Source organism: Vipera berus (genome assembly GCF_964194415.1).
Source record: "Vipera berus genome assembly, chromosome: 2".
NCBI lineage: Eukaryota > Metazoa > Chordata > Lepidosauria > Squamata > Viperidae > Vipera > Vipera berus.
Window position 1 is genome coordinate 286,133,611 of NC_138203.1, and position 21,189 is coordinate 286,154,799.

Consider the following 21,189-nt stretch of genomic DNA (forward strand, 5'->3'; position numbering starts at 1 on the left):
GATCTTAAAGAGGCAGAAAAACACCCAGTTTTTCTTAAGAGCCCCAAGTCTCCCAAGCAGAAACCAGCTCTGTAGAAATGCAGATGTAAATAATCCAGGAAGGTTGGAGGCCCCCCAGCTAGAAGTTTAGGAAGACAAAGACACCTAAAATCTACATATCCCACCCAAACTCTAAGACAGGACATAATAGGATTAACCCACAGATGCCATCACCCCGTCTCCAGTGCTGCTATTGGCTGCCCCTAGGCGGCAATGGGTTGCTTTAAACCTATTGGCTGCTGCCTAGGAGCCAGGCTATAAATTGCTGCAGGCTGCAGCCCAATTCGTAGTTCAGATCCTGCAAGCAAATAAACATGACCATTTGCTGAACTCACTTGCCTCGTCTTCCTTCCTGCGCAACGAGCTCACTACACAACAAACACCGTGTGTTCAAATTTGGTATTTTAATCTATTATTCTTCAGGGGCTTGGCTGACAGCCCAGGGAAATAGATAAGACACATAACCTTGAAAATTTTCAAACAATAATTGTGAAAGGCTCTGTGTTCCTTACCCAGAAAAAAAACAAAAACTTTTTCTTTCTTTTGGATTTCCTAAGTGTAAAGCCTTTACTCTAAAATACTAATATGGAAGAAGACCAGGAACAAAATTTCCTTATGGGTGAAGATCAACAAATTCTCTCTGTGTTGAAAACAATAATTCAAACTCTTATCACAGCCAATGAAAAACTAAGAGGCTATGGGAAGGAATAAGAAGACAGCCCAGATATGAAAGCCCAAACTTTGACCACAACTAAACAATCATCTATACAAAATACAATAGAAAAAAATGAAACATTTAAATACTACGACAGACAAATCGACTATTCAACAAATATTGACATTTGAAAATCCAGAAAAGACACCGACAACTTGGTAAAAGGAAAAGTTTCCTATACAAGGAATTGGAGAATCTAAAAAAAACCCAACAACAGTTGGATGAGAAGATAAACAATTCAGAACAACCACGTTGATATGGAAGAATAAAGAGATGACCCACCATATCTACAAGTCCTCTCAAAAAAATGGTGAACGGATGGTTTCGCCAACATCAATTAATATATATGACATCGCAAGGAAATGTGCTTTGATGACCCCAAAACAAGGACATGGAAGATGATTTGGCAAAGGAAAAAAGGTAGAATAAGACTGAAGAAGAATGGAGTTTCGACCATCTTACTGAAATCTAAAAAAGAATATACTTAAATAGATAAGATGTGCATGTTGAACACAAGACATTGTTATGAACTGAGATAAAGAAAAGTTTTTGGTCATTAAAACTTAGCAGTATAAATACTAATAGCTAAATGTGAATATTGATTTGTACATAAAGGTCATGTAAAGGTGAACAGGATGTAGATAAGCTAAAAACCTATTGATGAAAGTAATAAACAGGTCTATATGGAACGTCAAAACCAAAAATTATTAGTTTAAGCAAGAGATAGCAGATGCAAAGAGGAAGAGAGAGGAAGCATTAAATACTGAAATAAAAAGAAGTTTTGATTACTACTTTAAAGAAATCAAAAGCTAGCAAAAAGGAAGGATATCATATTGTATTCTTAATTTGTTGATATAGAGGGTGAGGAGTTAAATAGACGTGTATTTTGAATATTAGATTTTGTGAGGAATGGTGATAGAGGAATTGGGAGTATATTAAAAATCTTGGGAATGATAAATATCAAACGTTAAATCTAAATGTTAGTGGAAATTTAAACCGGAAAAATCTATTAGGTCACTGATTGTCTAAAAGCTTGTATGCTAAAACAAATAGAATATATATAAACTAAAAACTATTGATATATGTAAGAAAGTTATTTTCCATGTGATTGATAGGGTAAAACTTGTATTTAAATTTACAAATAGACAGTATGTCAACGCTGCTAACATTGAATGTTATTGCTTGACAAGAGATGAAGAAGTAGCTATTTCATAGTTAAACTTGTGTATTGCTTGCTGACATTTAGTTTAAGGTTGGGAGGGGGGATGAGTAGGATTGCACCTTTCAAGGCCATCTCTAACTAAGAAGATAAGACCTTGGTGGGTTTTCTAACTGAAGGGAAACTGATTCTTTAAATTAATTGGAGAATATGATTAATGACAAAATTAGAAAGGTGGAGAATTGTGTTTTAATATATTGTGCTAGGGGCGGAGATTTCAGATTCCAGCTTCCTTTGAGCAAGCATTTGCCGGTGTATTAGGCTAATAAAGGACTTTTAAGGTAAACAATGCCTCAGAGTCACTTGAAAAGCCCATATGTCAGAAACTTGACACAGTATATATGAAAGGAAAAAGAGAGGAAATGTTTATGGTAGCAATTTGAAATCTGTACTAATGATATCTGTATGTAATTGAATTACTACTACCCAGCCACCACATTGCTTTTCAAATATGTGAATGTAATATTAGAAAATATTAGAAAATGTAATATTAGAAAAATATTACAAAATTTGTAAAATTTGTAAAAAAAAAAAAAAAAGGAAACACAAAGCCTCAAACAGGAACAGGAAACAACCTCAAGAGCACCAGAGGGTATAAAAATCTACTCCCTACATGTGGTCTCTTTCTGTCTTTTCTTCCAGAGCCATCTTCCTGTCTGGCTCTCCTCTTCAATAAACTACAACCTTCTTTCTAAAGCAGTCGCCGTATTGTTTATTCCCGGCTTGGACTGAACCCTGATGAAGACTTTTCCTTCAATACCAAATTCAGGGAACTTTTTTTTTATAAAGTTTTATTAATTTTTTTTAATACAATTCAATAGTAATCATTGAACAAAACGTGTTGTCTGAGTTTCTTATTCACTACTACAAGTTATATTTCTAATCCCTAATTCTTTTCTCTAACCATTGATAAAATAGGTTCCAAGTTTGGAAATGTTCTGCTTCTTCTTTTTCTTTCAACCTCAAAGTTAAGTCTGTCCATTTCCACACAATCTTTTTAATTATTTCTTCTTCTGGTGGTGTTTCTTCATTCTTCCAATATTGTGCAAATATAATTCTTGCTGCTGTTATCACATGTAAAATCAAGTACGTACTTTGTTTATCAAGCTTTTCTGACATTATGCCTAATTTAAAAAATCAAGTTTATCATCTATATGTTTCTTTAACATTTTTTCTAGCCAAGTAGAATTTTTGTCCAATATCTCTTTCCTTTAACACATGTCCACCACACATGATAATAAGTACCTGGTTTATGCTTACATTTCCAACATTCCTCTGACATATTTTTAAACATTTTTGCTAATCTTGTTGGTGGAAGGCCATCTATAAAACATTTTGTATAGATTTTCTTTATAAGAAGCTGACATTGTCAATTTATAGTTTCATTCCCACAAACTTTGCCACTTCTCTAAGTCTACATTATATCCAAAATTATTTGCCCATACTATCGTTTCTTTTACCTGTTCATCTTTCATTTTCAGATTTAGTAATAAATTATACACTTTTTAATTAACTTTTCATCAGAAGTTAGTATCTTATACCAGGGCTTTTCAACCAGTGGTATGGGTACCATCTGTGGTACATTGGCACCTGGCAGGTGGTACGCGACCATTCTGGAAAAGTGGTAGCAGAGGAGGGGAATGAGCTGAACCGGTGGCAGCACTGCACAAGCCTGAGTGAGAGATGGCTGGAGCTGCAGGGCTGAGCGGAAGCACCAGGATCAGCGCCAGTCTCCAGCTGGTGCTCGGCGCTGATCCTGGCACTTCTGAGCCCAGAAGAAGTGCCGATCAGCTGGAATGTTGCAGCATCTCCAGGGTCTTGTGATTTACATTCAGATGCTTGGCAACTGATTCATATTTATGACGGTCAGTGTCTCAGGGTCATGTGAAGTGACCAAAACCTGATGCAACTACCCACCAGATGGGGGGAATAAAAACCAAACAGCCCCCCCACCCTCACTGCCAATCCTCAAGAGAAATGCTCATAACAATGAAAACCTCGGACAGGAGGAAGAGTGCCACCAGACAGGCAGGCAGGTGTCTTGCTCGGCTGTGGCTTGGGGGGCACTTTTTTCAGTGCCATTGAACAGTCACTAAGCAAACTGTTGTAAGTCAAGGACTACCTGTACTTCATCACGGCGAGGGCATCGCTGGGTTGGTTCGGGGTGGAAAGAAAAAGTTGGGTATCATCAGCATACTGATGATACCCCACCCCGAAACCACGAATGATCTCACCCAGCGGCTTCATGTAGATGTTGAACAGGAGGGGCGAGAGAACCGACCCCTGAGGAACTCCACAAACAAGAGGCCTTGGGGTGGACCTCTGCCCTCCCGTCAACACCGACTGCGAGCGGCCCAGGAGATAGGAGAACCACCGTAAAACGGTGCCTCCCACTCCCAACCCCCTGAGACGCCGCAGTAGGATACCATGGTCGATGGTATCAAAAGCCGCTGATTGATCTAATAAGACTAGGACAGAGGAACAACCCCTGTCCCGAGCCCGCCAGAGATCATTCACCAGCGCTACCAATGCTGTCTCCGTGCTGTGCCCGGGCCTGAAACCCGATTGGTATGGGTCCAGATAATCAGTTTCCTCCAGGAACAGAGGAATCTGATGCGCCACCACACTCTCAACAACCTTCGCCAAAAAGTGAAGGTTGGAGACTGGACGATAATTATTTAAAACAGCCGGGTCCAGGACAGGCATTTTGAGGAGGGGTCTCACCACCGCCTCCTTCAAGGCGGCGGGGAAGACACCCTCCTTCAAAGAAGCAGTTATTACTGCCTGGAACCAGCCTCATGTCTTTTCCCGGGCCGCATAAACCAGCCAGGAGGGGCACGGATCCAACAAACAGGTGGTGGAGCTCAGCCTCCCCATGATCCTGTCCACATCATCAGGGGAAACAGGGTCGAACTCAGTCCAGATAACATGCTCAAGACCGTCCAATTCCTCCACGTCTGACTCCGCCCAGTCAGAGTCCAGACCGGCCCGGATATGAGCGATTTTGTCCGTCAGATGATGACTAAACTCCTCGGCCCGTCCCTGTAAGGGATCCTCCCTCACCTCCTGGTTAAGGAGGGAGTGAGTCACCCTAAACAGGGCGGCCAGGCGATTATCTGCGGACGCGATGAGGGCAGCGAAGTAATTAGACTTCGCCATCCTCATTGCCGCAAGATAAGACCTTATAAAGGTTCTTAACTGCAATCGGTCAGATTTGGATCGGCTGGACCTCCAACCGCTCTCTAGACCCCGTCTCCGACGCTTCATCTCCCGGAGCTCCGCAGAAAACCATGGAGCCCAACGGGATCTGCGCTGGGTCAGAGGTCGCAAGGGTACAACACAGTCAAGTGCCCTGGTGGCCACCCTTTCCCAGGCATCCACCAAGGCATCGACTGGGCTGTGGGTGAGGGCGATGGGTATAGAACCAAGCGCCATCTGGAACCGTTCCGGGTCCATTAGGTGCCTGGGGCGGAACCACCTGGTCGGTTCCGCAGCCCAGCGGTGGGGGGTGGTATAACGGAAGACCAGCCGCAGGAGATGATGATCTGACCATGACAGGGGGACAATGGTTGGTGAACCTCCTCCCAGATCATCCAACCACTGTCCAGACAGGAACACCAGGTCGAGAGTGTGACCCCCCACGAGTCGGGCCCTGAATTACTTGGGTCAGGCCCATGGCCGTCATGGAAGCCATGAACTCCCGAGCTAACTCAGACGGCCCTCCCAGTGAGGGCAGTTTGAAGTCACCCAGAACTATAAGCCTGGAGAACTCCACCGCCAACCCTGAGAGGGTGTCAAGCAGCTCAGGCAGGGCTGTTGCCACACAGCTGGGCGCCAGGTATGTGAGCAACAAGCCCAACTGAGCCCGAGGGCCACATCTCAGGAGGAGGGACTCACTCCCGGCCATCTGGACAATGGTGGTCTCCCGCGGGCATAAAGTCTCCCGGACAACCACCGCCACCACACCACCCCTGCCCTGAGCCCGTGGCTGGTGTAGCACACGGAAACCTGGAGGGCATAACTCGGTCAGAGGAACCCCTCCCTCCGAGCCCAACCAAGTCTCCGTGATGCACGCCAGATCCGCACATTCCTCCTTGATAAAGTCCTGGATGAGGGGAGCCTTGTTAATGACGGATCTGGCGTTAAAATAAACCAGCCTAAGCTCAGGGGCCTGATCACCCTCATCCCCAGGCAAAAGGGTGCTAACCGGAGGGTCGGAGCACGCCCCCACTCGAAGACAGCGGGGACGCGATCCCAGATGTTGATGTCGCCCTCCGTGCAACCACCTGCTGCCATTCCCTATCGTTGTGGGGATTTGAAGCCCCACCCTGACATTCACAGAACCAGCAGCCTCCACCCCCAACCCCGTCCCGTCAGGACCTCTAACAGGCCCAGACTGAGTGCCGGTTAATAATTCCCTCCCCACCCTACTATCCCTCTCCCTCCCTAACCTTTTAAAATAACTGGCTAAAAATGTATCAGGGGCCTCTTAACACATCTCAACCCGAGGCCCCTATCTAAGCCCAGCCACCTCTCGGAGTCCCAACAATTGGGCCCGTCATTACATGATCATTTGTACAAGGGGGGGGCTTGGTGTATCTTACTGATATTGTTAATGCTGCAAACTCTGACATGTTTTTGCACTGATAATATAAGAAGCAGCCTTTTGCTTTAACTGTTTGGTTTTGAATCACTAAAGTGCCGGCATCAAACGCCCTTCGCCCAGTGCGCTCCCACAGGGAGGGTCTGCTCAGGGTTCCGCCGGTGAGAGATTGCCGGCGGGTGACACCCAGGGATAGGGCCTTCTCAGTGGGAGCGCCTGCCCTCTGGAACCAGCTGCCGGTGGAGCTGAGGACTGCCCCCGACCTCCGATCATTCCGCCGGGGCCTGAAGACCTGGCTCTTCGAGCTCTCGGGCCCAGGCTGAGGAGAAAATTTTAACTGGGGTTTTTAAGTGTACAGGGTGAATTTAATATTTTTTAACTGGTTTTAACTTTTGTATGTTTTGATTTTTAATTCCCTGTAAACCGCCCTGAGTCCTCAGGGAAAGGGCGGTATATAAATATAATAAAATAAATAAATAAATAAATAAATAAGTGTGGGAGGAATGCAACCTGGATGTTTTGATAGCCACTTCAGAAGGGAAATGAAACTTTGTGTGTTAAATTAATTGGTAAATGTGATTCATGACATGTAAAAAAGAGAGGGAAATTCTGTATGATATGGTGTGTCAAGGAAAGGATATATATATATACCCTGCCCTCTGGTGCTTTGCAGAATAATTTGATCCCTTCTTCTTTGTGACAGCCTCTGAAATACTGGAATACTGCTATCACTTCACTCCTGTTTCTTCTTTTCTTTAGACTAACCAAAGACAAGTCCTGCAGCCGTTCTTCATGTTTGTCTCCAGGCCTTTGATCATCTTAGTTGCTCTCCTTTGACCCACTATTGACACCCACACCTGAAGCCCTTATAAACACTTAACCTGACATCCTCTAAACTCTGCTGAAGATGTTACCTGGCCTGGTAACGAAATGTTCAGAAACCAACTCACTAGCTTGGAGAACAAACCTTCACCCTCATCCTACACCCAAGCTACAGATATTCGCCACTATTGCAGAAATGAAAGTGTTGACAGCCCTTATAATTAATATTCAATGATGGAGATATAAATTAAGTGGCAAAAAGAGCAAAGTCAAAGGCCAGAGTCATTGTTATGTAACTATGTTAGGTGCTTCTAGTGGCCAATAAATTTAGAGATGCAAAAAGTGAAGGGTGTAAAGTGGGTCTTCCAAAAAAGATTATATTTAGGGCTCTGTATGGACAAATCCTCAACATTATTCAAAAAAACCCAATTGTCATTATTTTTCTCCACTCTCTTCAGATTCATTGTTCCTTATCTTCCCTAAATTCCCTAACATTTCATTTATGCACAGTAATAAATAGCTCAAGCGTCCCAAATTTTTGACAATTTGTTTATACGATTCTTTTCTGTGCTCATAAAGGGACTGATGTTGAGTACAGCCCTATCCACACATTGGACAAATGTACGATTTTCCCCCAGTGTGGCTCCATTTATGGGAAGTGAGGGAACTTTGACACAGTGAAATATCTTCCACACTCCAAGCACTTATACGGCTTCTCCCCTATGTCGATTCTGTTATGTTCAGTAAAATGATGTTTTTCACTGAAGGTCTTCCCACATTCCTAGCATGCATTCGGTTTCTCGCCAGTTTGGATCCTTTTATGGGAAGGAAGATGTTTTGCTGAACGGAAACTTTTCCCGCACTCCAAGCATTTATACCGTTTCTCCCCAGTGTGGATTCTGTTGTGTACAATATATTGATATCTTTGTCTGAAGCTTTTTACACAGTTCTAGCATTTGCAGGGTTTCTTCCCGGTATGGGTCATTTTGTGAGCAGTAAGAGAACTTGAAACTGTGAAGCCCTTTCCACACTCTGAGCATTTATACGGTTTCTCCCCAGTGTGGATTCTGTTATGTACAATATATTGACATTTTTGTCTAAAGCTTTTTGCACAATTCTTGCATTTGTAGGGTTTTTCCCCAGTATGGATCATTTTGTGAGTATTAAGATAACTTGAAATTCTGAAGCCCTTTCCACATTCCAGGCATTTATATGGTTTTTCTCCAGTGTGGATTCTGTTATGTACAATATATTGACATTTTTTTCTGAAACTTTTAGCACAGTTCTTGCATTTGTAGGGTTTTTCCCTGGTGTGGATCATTTTGTGAGCAGTAAGATAACTTGAAGTTGTGAAGCTCTTTCCACACTCCAGGCATTTATATGGCTTTTCTCTGGTGTGGATTTTTTTATGAGAAGTGAGGGAACTTGAATTAGTGAAGAGTTTTCCACACTCTGTACATTTATATGGTTTCTCTCCAGTGTGGTTTTGGTTATGTACAACATATTGACATCTTAGTCTAAACGCCTTTCCACACTTGGGACATTTATATGGTTTTTCCCCAGTGTGGATTCTTTTATGGAGAGTCAGGGAACTTGAACTTGTGAAGCATTTTCCACACTCCTGGCATTTATATGGTTTCTGTCCTGTATGAATCCTTGCATGGGAAGTAAGGTTTTTTGCAGAACGGAAGCTCTTTCCGCATTGCTTGCATTCATACGGTTTTTCTCCGGTGTGGATTCTTTTATGGTGAGTGAGGGAAGTTGAATTAGTGAAGCATTTTCCACACTCCGTACATTTATAAGGTTTTTCTCCTGTGTGGATTCTGTTATGTACAACGTATTGATATTTTTGTCGGAAGCTTTTTGCACAGTTCTTGCATTTGTAGGGTTTCTGCCCGGTATGGATCATTTTGTGAGCAGTAAGATAGCTTGGACTAGTGAAGCATGTTCCACACTCCTGGCATTTATATCGTTTTTCCCCGGTGTGGATTCTTTTATGGATAGCCATGTACCTTGAAGTACTGAAGCATTTTCCACACTCCTGGCATTTATATGGTTTCTGTCCTGTATGAATCCTTGCATGGGAAGTAAGGTTTTTTGCAGAACGGAAGCTCTTTCCGCATTGCTTGCATTCAAATGGTTTTTCTCCGGTGTGGATTCTTTCATGGTGATTGAGGGAAGTTGAATTAGTGAAGCATTTTCCACACTCCGTACATTTATATGGTTTTTCTCCAGTGTGGATTCTGTTATGTACAACATATTGATATTTTTGTCTGAAGCTTTTTGCACAGTTCTTGCATTTGTAGGGTTTCTCCCCGGTATGGGTCATTTTGTGAGCAGTAAGATAACTTGAAGTTGTGAAGCTCTTTCCACACTCCGGGCATTTATATGGTTTTTCTCCGGTGTGGGTTCTGTTATGGTAAGTGAGGGAACTTGAATTAGTGAAGTGTTTTCCACACTCCCTACATTTATATGGTTTCTGTCCAGTGTGGTTTCGGTTATGTACAGTGTACTGATATTTTTGACTGAAGGTCTTTTCACACTTGGGACATTCATATGGTTTCTCACCTGGGTGACTCCTAAAATGGGAAGTGAGGCTTTGTGGAAAACTGAAGCTCTGTCCGCATTGCTTGCATATGTACGGTTTTTCTCCTGTGTGGATCCTTTTATGGGAAGTAAGATCATTTGAGTCTCTGAAGCTTTTCCCACAATCCAGACATTGACATGGTTTCTCTCCTTGTATTCTCTGAGGCAAAGTAACCGAGGAGGTCCTTCGGAAATGTTTTTCATGTTCATGTGGTTTCTCTATCACGTGGCTTCCGCAACCGTCGTATAATCCTGATTCGTCTGCAGGTATTTTTCCACACTCCAGCCAAGCCTCTTTTTCTGGCTGAGCATCGTTGCCGGAGAAATCACTGACAGCTATATGTGGTAAAGTAGAGCATTTCTCTAGCTCCCCCTTTAATTGTTTTTCCTCAGAATCTTGCTTTCCAAAAAATGTCTCTGCGTGTTTTATTCTGCCTTTTTGCAATGCTGCTGCTGATTCTTGGCCAGAATCCATCCTCCTCCATTCATCACCAGCTTGGAGCAGAAAAAAAAAGAAAAAAAGAAAAGTTGACATAAAGTGAGATGCAAACAGGATCAAGACCCCTCATTGTTGCATCTCTTATTTGAACATTAATTATGCCCCCCCCTCTCAAATCTTCCTTTTAGCTCTTTTTGTGATTCTTCTGCCTGTGTCTATCAGGGTATGTTCAAAACCTGGGGTGATGCCTGGTATTGGTGCCAGGTCCCCAAAGAATATTATTGTTTCCTTATGCCTATTCCTGAATCTGTAACTTTTCTTTGTGGCCTGCCATTCTGTTGGGAAGGGGGATGACTTGGGGATACTTTGCACTGTCCTGCTATGGTGCCCTTCCCCCAGGGGATGGAATGTATCACCCTTATCTGAGAGATGGTTGCGCTTGGAGCCAGAAGCAAATGAAAGTGAGAGAGACCTTGAAAGAATGCGCCAAAGAAGCCAGTTAAAACACTATTCCACCTGTGGATTGGCTGGAATTCAAATGAACACTGGACTCTGGGGGGAGGAGTATTGAATAATGCTTTTATTATATCGCTTCCACGGGTTTTTCCTCAGACCTCGTCTTGTTTTCCCTGCTATCACTAGCCCCTAATAAAAGTTCCTTTTGAGACAATGTCTGTTTCAAGAGTTCTGCTTTATTGGGTGGCTTAGCTGAGGCAGCTCCTTACAATTGGGTTGATATAAGAGCTGATGTTGGGGTCTCTCTTGTCCTCCATGTTTTCTTTAAGATGTTTCTTTACCCAAACTAGATAACATCATCAGTGCTAGTAAGGAGTAGGGTTTGTTCTCACTCCTTACTGGCGCTGATGATGTTACCCAGATTGGGTAATGAAACATCTGTAAGAAAACAACCAAGATCAGAAAGCACCGAGGATCCCTCATTTCAACCATGAGCTGCAAATATGCTCACTTATTACAATCATGTAGACCAGGGGTCTCCAACCTTTGGGCCACAGCCCACTACCGGGCTATGTTTGTTGGCCACCGGGCCACATGAGTGGCTTGCCAGTATGCATGTGTGTGTCTGCGCGCACCCACCCTCCTACTTATCTTAGCGTCGCCATGAGCATTGCTGAGGTGGTACTGTTGCCACGAGCATCATGTGGGCGCTAGCATCAACGGGAGCGTCATGTGGACCTTAGCGTCACCGTGTAGCATGGGTGCTAACATTGTCGCGAGCATCACATGGACCTTAGTGTTGCTGTGAGCGTTTTTTGTCCATGTGGCCCCATTTGCATGTGCACATGACCGTATAAAGACACCTGCCCCTCCCTTTCCCTCCAGGCCACCAACCCAGAAAAGTTGGGGACCTCTGATTTAGACTTTTGTGGTGGGGCACCATCTGGTCTACTGCTCCAGATTCAGTTCCAAGGAAGCAAGAGGGATTTTCGACAACTACCTCTATTTAATAATGGGCTTGATGATGGGGGACCCATTGGTTTAATTTCAATCTGGACATGCTGATGGATTTGAACCTGGGAACTCATCTCAAGGAGGGAGCCCTGCACTGAAAAAAATAGTACTCAGACGGGGTATGTTCATTCATCCTTAGATGCCCCTGCATTTTCCGGGCAGAACTTACAAAAGGAAGCCTTGGAAAAAATTGGGGGTGGGTGGGAAGAACCCCTGGAGTGGAAGGTCCCATTACCTGAGAACCTGTCCCATCAGAGAGCCCAATTCTCTAATAGCCAAATCCCTGTAACACTATTAGGACTTCCAAATGCCATCATTACAGGTAGAAAAAGCATTCAAATAAAGAGCAGTTAAGGAAACATCAGAGGAAACATTCAGGGAGGTTTTAGGAGAAAACCTAACATTCATTGGAAAGTGGGGGGTCAATAACCAGCAGAGACCCAAGAGAAATAAATCCAATTTGAAACTTGTCTATTTTCTTCCCGCCCCAAATATTTCCCATTTACTCTTTATTTTTCTCAAACCAAAATAACATGGTTGGAGAGAGGGGGGGAGGGAGAGAGAGAGGGGGAGGAAGGAGGGAGAGAGGGAGGGAGAGAGGGAAAGAGAGAGGGTTTGGCTGGAGAGATTGTTTAATTCTATGAACTGGTGTCTGGGAATCTCAAGAGTTACTTTTGCTTCAACATTACCATGCCATGTATTCAATATAAGTGTAAGATTTTCGGAAAGGGAATTAATCTGGATTTTTATTTGGATCCTTGAGCTGGATGTTGACAAGTGATTCCCTTAACAACTACATAGATAGATAGATAGATAGATAGATAGATAGATAGATAGATAGATAGATAGATAGATAGATAGATAGATAGACAGACAGACAGACAGACAGACAGACAGACAGACAGACAGACAGATAGATAGATAGATAACTTCCTTGGAATAGAAAAAGGCTAGATCTCTTCCTGCTTCTTCCCAAGAGATGACATCTCTTTGGAGACCTTTTAATAAGAAAAAGCAGATGGCATTTGATTATTAAATTCTCTGATGGGCGAGTAGCAAATTTGCTTACCCAGAGACGCCACATTCCTATAATTTTCCAGCATGACTTCCCAATGGAGTGCTTTTTGGTCAGAATCCAGCTGAGACCACTCCTCCTTGGAGAAATACACGGCCACCTCCTCGAAGGACACAACACCCTCCTGCACAGGGAAACAAAGAACCAAAAAAGGTCAAGGAGGATTTGTAAGGTCTATCCCATTACGTACAAATTCCCAAAGCAAAGACATGCACTAAGTTGAATGGCTGTGCTTGGTAGGATTTCAAGGTTTAGGTGAAAAAAATAGATCAAAAGCCTTTGAGTGAAGAAATAGTTCAGGCAAGCTTAATCGATGATTGATGTGGCAAGACTTTCAGTGCCATTCGGTGAATAGATCTACCTTATGGATCTACCATCTCTCACTCACTTTATATCTATATATATCTATCCATCTCTTTCTCTCTCTCTTTAGCTATTTATCTCTGTCTCTATGTAGCTATTATCATCTCTCTCTTTCTCTCTGTCTCTCTCTCTCTATATATATATATAGTATCTGTCAATCTATATATATCTATCATGCTCTATCATTTCTATTATCTATAACTATCATCTACCTATCTATCTAATCTATCATCTCTATTTATAACTATCATCTATCTATCTAATTTATTATCATCTCTCTCTATCATCTATCATATAACTATCATCTATCTACCTATCTTTCTATCTAATCTATTATCATCTCTATCATATAACTATTATCTATCTATCTATCTATCTATCTATCTATCTATCCATCCAGCCATCCAGCCATCCATCTATCTCTATCTGAGTCATTGGCTGAAGTGAGGACGAGAAAGCAGAGAAAAATTCTTGGGATTGAAAGAAATTTTACAAAGCAAGATAGTTTGGCCTCCAAATCCAGACATGAATCAGAGGATTAGAAATTATTTTGCAATCCAAAAGTTCTTTGATTACATGCATGACAATTTGATTTTTGTATTTGGCTACCTTCACTGGATTTTAATCTTCTGCCTTATCTTTTAATCTTTTCACTGGTTGTAGACAAGACTTTTAAAAAATGGTATTGCGCTATTTGAGTATTTATGTATTTTTGAACAAACTTGCACAATTCCAAGTCAAAAAATTACAAAACGAACAGGTGCAGTTTAGCACTTGCTGCCCATGTGATATTCCCATCTCTTGAAAGACTCTTTAAGAAGTTAGCGTGTGTAAACTAATAGTAGGAAAAGTATCCAGAAAAAGGGAGAGTTAAGTACTGGTCTTAAAAAAAAGTTGTCTTAATATAAATCTCAAGGTAGATTTTACAATCCATTGTATCCAAACAATAGACCTCAGAGGGGCCTAAGGCAACTGAGAGCAACTTGAATCTTCTATTCCCCATACCACGTTGCTCAGGAATACAAAAATATCCAAGCCAGAAGAAGAAAGAATTATAGAATCATAGAGTATCAGAGATGCTCAGATGCTCAGAGCCTTGGTGGAGCAGTGGGCTAATGCCTCCTTAAGTAACACCAGCTGCCTGCAATTAGTGCAGGTTCGCATCCCACCAGGCTCAAGGTTGACTCAGCCTTCCATCCTTCCGAGGTAGGTAAAATGAGGACCCAGATTGTTGGGGGCAATTAAGCTGACTTTGTAATAATGCCGCTTGGGGTGTGTGTGAAAGCCCTAATAAGCAGGCATATACATAGAATGAAGGCTACTGCTAAGCTTGTAAGCCGCCCTGAGTCTTCGGAGAAGGGCAGGATATAAATGGAATTAAAATAAATAAAAATAAATGGAAGGAGCCTTGGAGGTCCTCTATTCCAACCCTCTGCTCAAGCAGGAGGCCCTATACCATCCTGGAGAAATATTTGTCTAATCTCTTCTTGAAAACCTCAAGTGATGTGAGCATCCACAGCTTCTGGAGGCAAGCCGTTCCAATGATTAATTGTTCTCACCATCAGGAAATTCCTCCTTAGTTCTAGGTTGCTTTTCTCCTTGATCATCTTCCATTTGTTACTTTTGTTCTTGCTCTCACTTGCTTTGGAGAATGGCTTGATCCCCTCTTGGCTATGACTGCTGTCATGTCACCCCAATCCTTTTCTTTGCTAGACTAGACATATCTAGTTTCCACAATCATTCATTGTACAGTTTAGCCTCCAAACTTCTGATCATCTTTGTTGCTTTTCTCTGTATTTTTCTTCCAGAATGGAAGGAAAGAGTGCTCTGTATACCATTGTGACTTCCTGAAGGAAAGGGAGAATTTGAATCTAATAAGTAACCCTTTAGTAAAACGACACCTAGAATACTGCATCCAGTTTTGGTCACCATAGTATTAAAAAAGACATTGAGACTCTGGAGAGAGTGCAGAGAAGAGCAACAAAGATGATTAGGGGACTGGAGGCTCAAACATATGAAGAACGGTTACAGGAACTGGGCATGGCTAGTCTAGTGAAGAGAAGGACCAGAGTTGACATGAAAGCAGTGTTCCAATATTTGAGGGGCTGTCACCGAGAGGAGGGGATCAACCTATTCTCCAAAACACCTCAAGGCCAGACAAGGAATAACGGATGGAAACTGATCAAGGAGAGATTCAATCTAGAAATAAGGAGAAATTTTCTGACAGTGAGAACAATCACTCAATGGAACAGTTTGCCTTCAAAAGTTGTGGGAGCTTCACCACTGGAGGCTTTCAAGAAGAGACTGGACTGCCATCTGTCAGAAATTGTATAGGGTCTCCTGCTTGGGCGGGGGTTTGCCTAGACCAGGGAACCTTGGCTCTTTTATAACTTGTGGTCTTCAATACTGAGAATTCCTGAACCAGCCAAGCTGACTCAGGAATTCTGGGAATTGAAGTCCACAAGTCATAAAAGTGCCAAGGTTCCCTACCGCTGACATAGATGAACTAGGTCCCTTCCAACTCTGTTATTCTATTTTATTAGTGAATTTGCTCCTCTTACTTGAGTTGCAGGTTCAACTACTGTCTCAGCTGCACCATACAGAGTAGACAACTCCACTGGAGTCTTCCCTGTGAGGAAAAACAGAATTTTAAAAAGCATAATTAATAACATAGGAAGAGACATTTTACAGAAGAGGAGAGAGTTTGGGACTTTCTGGAGAATTGAGGACCTTTGATTACCTCCCAAGGTGTCCAGACTTGGATCTTCCAGATAAATGCTCCTCAAAAACAACTCCTGAGGAGAATTTGATGGATTCCTTTTTCTCTCAGAATCTCTGATGTCGTTTGTGAAAGACTTGAAACAGGAGACAGGAGAAAAGAAGAATTAGTGGACATCACACAACACAAAGTGGATTCTTGAAAGTCTCCAATGTTCACCAGAGAGGCTGGAAAATAAGAAAGGAATGTCTGTCATTTTTTATAACAGGTAATGAAACAATATCCTACAAGAATTAGTGAAACATCTTCACATATTATGAATTCCAGAAACCTGGTAGGGAGATGTCTATGGAGATTCTCAGACATTCAGGTCATGGTTGTCCGAAAGATGCTTTTTCAAGAGGCAACTGGACTTTCTATTTTTTCTCTTTGAAGAAATTTTGCTTCTCATCCAAGAAATGTCTTCAGCTGTGAGTGGATGGTTCACAATGGAAGGATTTATATTCCTTGCAGGCAGCTGGTCATTTTCATTGTTTTAGAAATGCTGAGGTCACTTGGAAGTTTATCTGTGTCTCAGGGCCAGCTGAGTAGCACAAATGGGTGTAAACCCTTCTTGGAACTCCTGAAAGGACTGTGTTGTAGACGGGAAATAAATGATGTCGTATCCCTCCCCGTCTATTGAGAGAGGGCTATTCAACATCATCTATCTCCACTCTACAACACAGTCCTTTCAGCAGATCCAAGAAGGCTCCACAACCATATGCCCCACTCAGGTGACCCTGAGAACACAGATAAACTTCCAAGTGGCCTGAATGACTCTCCAAAAGAATGCAAATGTCCAGCTTTCTGCAAGGAGTATAAATCCATCCATTCCCCACCATTCCATTAGAGCTGAAAAAGCTTCTTGGATAAGAAGAGAAACATCTTCAATGAAAAAAGTCCAGTTGCCTTGTGAAAAAAGCACCTTTGGGACTGGTAGGGAGGGGTGAAGAATTCAACCACATTTTTTATTCCAGTCAACCCCTTCTGGGCTCCCAGAGTGAAGGTCTCTCACCTGCTCCTTCTGCTCCCCTGCCTGGCTCAAGAGGAGGCCTTCCACCAGGGCCACCGCCTGGGAGCTGGTCTCTGCTTCACACTCTCGCACCCAGTTCTCCATCTTAACGGGCAGAAGGGCCAGAAACTGCTCCAGAACAACCAGGTCCAGCATCTGGGCTTTGGTGTGCTTTTCTGCTTTGAACCATCGATTACAAAAGTCATGGAGTCGGCTGCAAAGTCCTCGGGGATCCTCAGAAGCCTGATATCGGACGCTCCTGAAGTTCAAGGACTGAACTTCTGAAGGGACGATGGTGTCTTCTTCCAGCATCTTCTGCCCACTTCTTGCCCAGGTCTCCGAACAGCTCCCAGGCCGAACAGCTGAAAGGCCTTTTTCAATTCCCTCACTTGCTAAAGGTTGGGTCTCCATTCTTTCTCTGTCCTGTCACGCAACTCCAAATGGGTCCAGGGCCTCTTATGTGAATCTCCAAGCAACCTTTCATTCAAAGGACTGTTTCTCTTGCTGCAGCTGTGGTGAGAGTTAGACATTCAGCCCTCTTTAGCCGAGAGATACTTTTATCTATAAAATTATATGATGAGTACAAATGGCTTCCGGTTTGTGTTTCTAAGATGGAAAAGAAAATAAATTCAGAACAGAACTGAATAATAGAGTTGGAAGAGATCTTGGAGGTCTTCTAATCCAACCCTAATGTAATCAAGGAGAACAGTAATCTAGAATTAAGGAGAAATTTCCTCACACTTAGAAGAATTAATCAATGGAACGACTTGCCTCAAGAAGTTGTGAATGCTCTAACAATGGAAATTTTTAAGAAGAGACTGGACAATCATTTGTCTCAAATGGTATAGGGTTTCCTGCCTGAGCAGGGGGCTGGACTAGATGACCTCCAAGGTCCCTTCCAACTTTATTATTATTATTATTAAACTTTTATTCATAAAAACATGAAACTCAGTCAACTGAACACTCAAATTGACCGGCGCTAATGGTTGACACGGTTGCTGCCAGCATCCTAGGTATCAACCAGGTATCTCCTTAAAATCTAAGATGTTTCAAGTAGTGCAGTTTTTTGTAGCTTTGCTGGAGTTATTGCAGGAAGCTGCAATTTCTTGATGTATTTTGCAAAGTTTTTTGACATAGTTCCCAGTGCCCCGATGACAATGGGTATCACTGTTACATGTTTCATCCATAATCGTGCAATTTTGATGGCCAGGTCGCAGTATTTCATAATTAATTCTTCTTCTTCTTCCTCTTCTTCTTATATTACTACTACTACTACTACTACCATATTCCATGAATGCTGAATTAGTGTATGTGGAGCATTTTCTATTTCTGTTTTTTTTTTCACAAGGAAGGTCTTGCTTTTAAAAAACTAAACCTACATTCATCTCCAGGTGGGTTCATGCAACATGTCAAAACTCCAAAAAAATTAGTCAACCAGAACATCTGTGTTCACCTCAAAAGAAATGCAAGAACATGTCCCTGGCTTAGGATGCTCCATTACCCTTTTTCAGGACTGACTTTTGGGGAGCCAAGCGAGACTCTTACATGCAGGCAGGTTCACACAACATGCCCTGAAGCCCCAAAGGGTCAGCCAAAGGGAGGAGCCAACTTCACCCCCAAACAGGGTCTGGAGATACTGTCCTGCTTCACTCCCCCTCCCAAGACAGGTTTCATTGTGAAGGATTTGGCTCTTTTCAGCCTCATCCAGCACCTAGTGCGAATCCGGACCGGGTGTCTTCTGTCTTGCAAAGCTTTTCTTATCTCTTGCTTGAGATTTGCAAGGCAAATCTTCCTTCTCCTCCCCTTCCTCCCCCCCCACCTCCAGCTGTTCCCAGAAAAGCAGGTGTGAAGGACTTCCTCAGTCTCCATCTCTTTCCTGGGAATCCTGAGTTTCGTCCAGGAGGGAGCAACAAGGCTGGTCTGGTCCTCTGCTTCCCCCTCCCCCCAATGGCCTGTTGGGTGCATGGAAAGGGGCTGCTGGGGAGCATGGGATTTGGGCTCTCCCACTCTTGGGACTCAGAAGACTGAACTTGGATGAGGACTTGGCATGTGTCCCTCCCTCCTCCAGGGCGAGGACCCTCCGCCTCCCTTTGCATGGGAAGAGAGACCCCCCTTTCTCCTCCCTTAGGACCACATCTGGCTGTCTCCCCTGCAAGACATCCCCGCAGCCCTCTTTTACCTGCAGCAAAGGGTGATGGAGAGAGAGTGCAGCGTCCTAGAGAGGCTGTGATGTCATTTCCTTCTCTGCTCCTCCTCCGGAAAGCCAGCTGTGTTCCCATCGTTTGGCAGAGGGAGCCCCCTGGTGGATGCCTTGTGCAACGCAGGTGCTCAAGGTAACGAGAAGAGAAAGGCTGCATTTTCCGTGAGAGGCTGTCGTGTCCTCTCCAAAACGTCTTGCCCTCCTTTCTTCTCTTTTTTTTATAGAGGCTGTTACAAAAGGAAAGGTACTTTTTAGGTCGGGACACACACACACACACAAACAAACAAACAAACAGAACCCAACACCATTTCTGACAGATGGTAGTCCAGTCTTTTCTTGAAAGCTTCCAGTGATGAAGCTCCCACAACTTCCGAAGGCAGGCTGTTCCATTGGTTGATTGTTCTCCTTGTCAGAATATTACTCCTTAAGGCAGTCAATGTATTGTTGTTGGTGGTGTTAGTTGTGAAGTCATGTCTGATCCATTATGACCCCATGGACAACGTTCCTCCAGGCCTTCCTGTCCTCTACCATCTTCTGGAGTCTATTTAGGCTCACTCCTACTGCTTCAGTGACTCCATCCAGCCACCTCATTCTCTGTCGTCCCCCTCTTCTCTTGCCCTCAAACTTTCCCAGCATTAGGCTCTTCTCCACGGAGTCCTTCCTAGGTGGTCAAAGTATTTGAGTTTCAACTTCAGGATCTGGCCTTCTAAAGAGCAGTCAGGTTTGATCTCCTCTCGGACTGACCAGTTTGATCGCCTTGCAGTCCAAGGGACTCGCAGGAGTGTTCTCCAGCACCATAGTTCAAAGGCCTCAATTCTTTCGCACTCAGCCTTTCTTATGGTTCAACTTTCACAGCCATACATTGCAACTGGGAAGACCATAGCCTTGACTATACGCACTTTTGTTAGCAGGGTGATGTCTCTACTTTTTAATGTGCTGTCTAGATTTGCCATGGCTTTCCTCCCCAGGAGCAAGCGTCCTTTAATTTCTTGGCTACAGTCCCCATCTGCAGTGATCTTGGAGCCCAGGAAAATAAAATCTGTCGCTACCTCCATTTCTTCCCCATCTATTTGCCAAGAATTGAGAGGGCCAGATGACATGATCTTGGTTTTCTTAATGTTTAGTTTCAACCCAGGTTTTGCACTCTCCTTCTTCACCTGCATCAAGAGGCTCTTTAGTTCCTCTTCATTTTCTGCCATTTGAGTGGTATCATCTGCATATCTTAGGTTGTTGATATTTCTCCCAGAAATGTTAATTCCAATTTTTGATTCATCTAGCCCTGCCTTTCTCATAATGTACTCTGCATATAAGTTAAACAGGCAGGGCGACAGCATACAGCCTTGCCGGACTCCTTTCCCAATTTTAAACCAATCAGTGGTTCCATGTCCAGTTCTCACTGTTGCTTCTTGACCCACATATAGGTTTCTCAAGAGACAAATAAGATGGTCTGGTACTCCCATCTCTTTAAGAACTTGCCACAATTTGCTGTGATCCACACAATCAAAGGCTTTAGCATAGTCAATGAAGCAGAAATAGATATTTTTCTGGAACTTCCTAGCTTTTCTCCACGATCCAGCGTATGTTGGCAATTTGATCTCTAGTTCCTCTGCCTCTACGAAATCCTACCTGTACTTCTGGTAGTTCTCGATCCACATAATGCTGGAGTCTAGCTTGTAGGATTTTAAGCATAACTTTACTAGCATGGGAAATGAGTGCAATGGTGCAATAGTTTGAACATTCTTTGGCACTGCCTTTCTTTGGAATTGGAATGTAAACTGACATTTTCCAATCCTGTGGCCTCTGCTGAGTTTTCCAAATTTGCTGGCAAATTGAGTGTAGCACTTTTACTGCATTGAATAGCTCAGCTGGAATACTGTCACTTCCACTA

The 21,189-nt window shown here is 43.1% G+C and overlaps 2 protein-coding genes across 2 annotated transcripts in view; one reads left to right on the top strand and one right to left on the bottom strand.

Annotated features, from left to right (window-relative positions):
- LOC308661729 (zinc finger protein with KRAB and SCAN domains 7-like) overlaps nt 1-21,189 on the top strand; it is a 375,370-nt gene that overhangs the window by 77,959 nt on the left and 276,222 nt on the right. The window lies entirely within an intron of this gene.
- LOC308661720 (uncharacterized protein) lies at nt 7,960-17,703 on the bottom strand. Its single transcript, XM_081316875.1, has 5 exons — nt 17,105-17,703; nt 16,072-16,186; nt 15,893-15,960; nt 12,963-13,092; nt 7,960-10,479 (listed from the first exon to the last, which is right to left on the bottom strand). Exons 1-5 carry the CDS (start codon nt 17,510-17,512, stop codon nt 8,348-8,350), a joined length of 2,853 nt encoding a protein of 950 aa, XP_081173001.1. The 5' UTR covers nt 17,513-17,703; the 3' UTR covers nt 7,960-8,347.

Bases quoted from the DNA above. Each gene is read 5' to 3' on its own strand.
- LOC308661720 (XM_081316875.1), bottom strand. From the start codon at position 17,512: ATGGAGACCCAACCTTTAGCAAGTGAGGGAATTGAAAAAGGCCTTTCA. The intron at 15,961-16,071 runs GTAATCAAAGGT...TTTTCCTCACAG, and splicing joins AAGTCTGGACACCTTGGGAG to GGAAGACTCCAGTGGAGTTG. The intron at 10,480-12,962 runs GTAAGCAAATTT...TTCTGCTCCAAG, and splicing joins TAGGAATGTGGCGTCTCTGG to CTGGTGATGAATGGAGGAGG.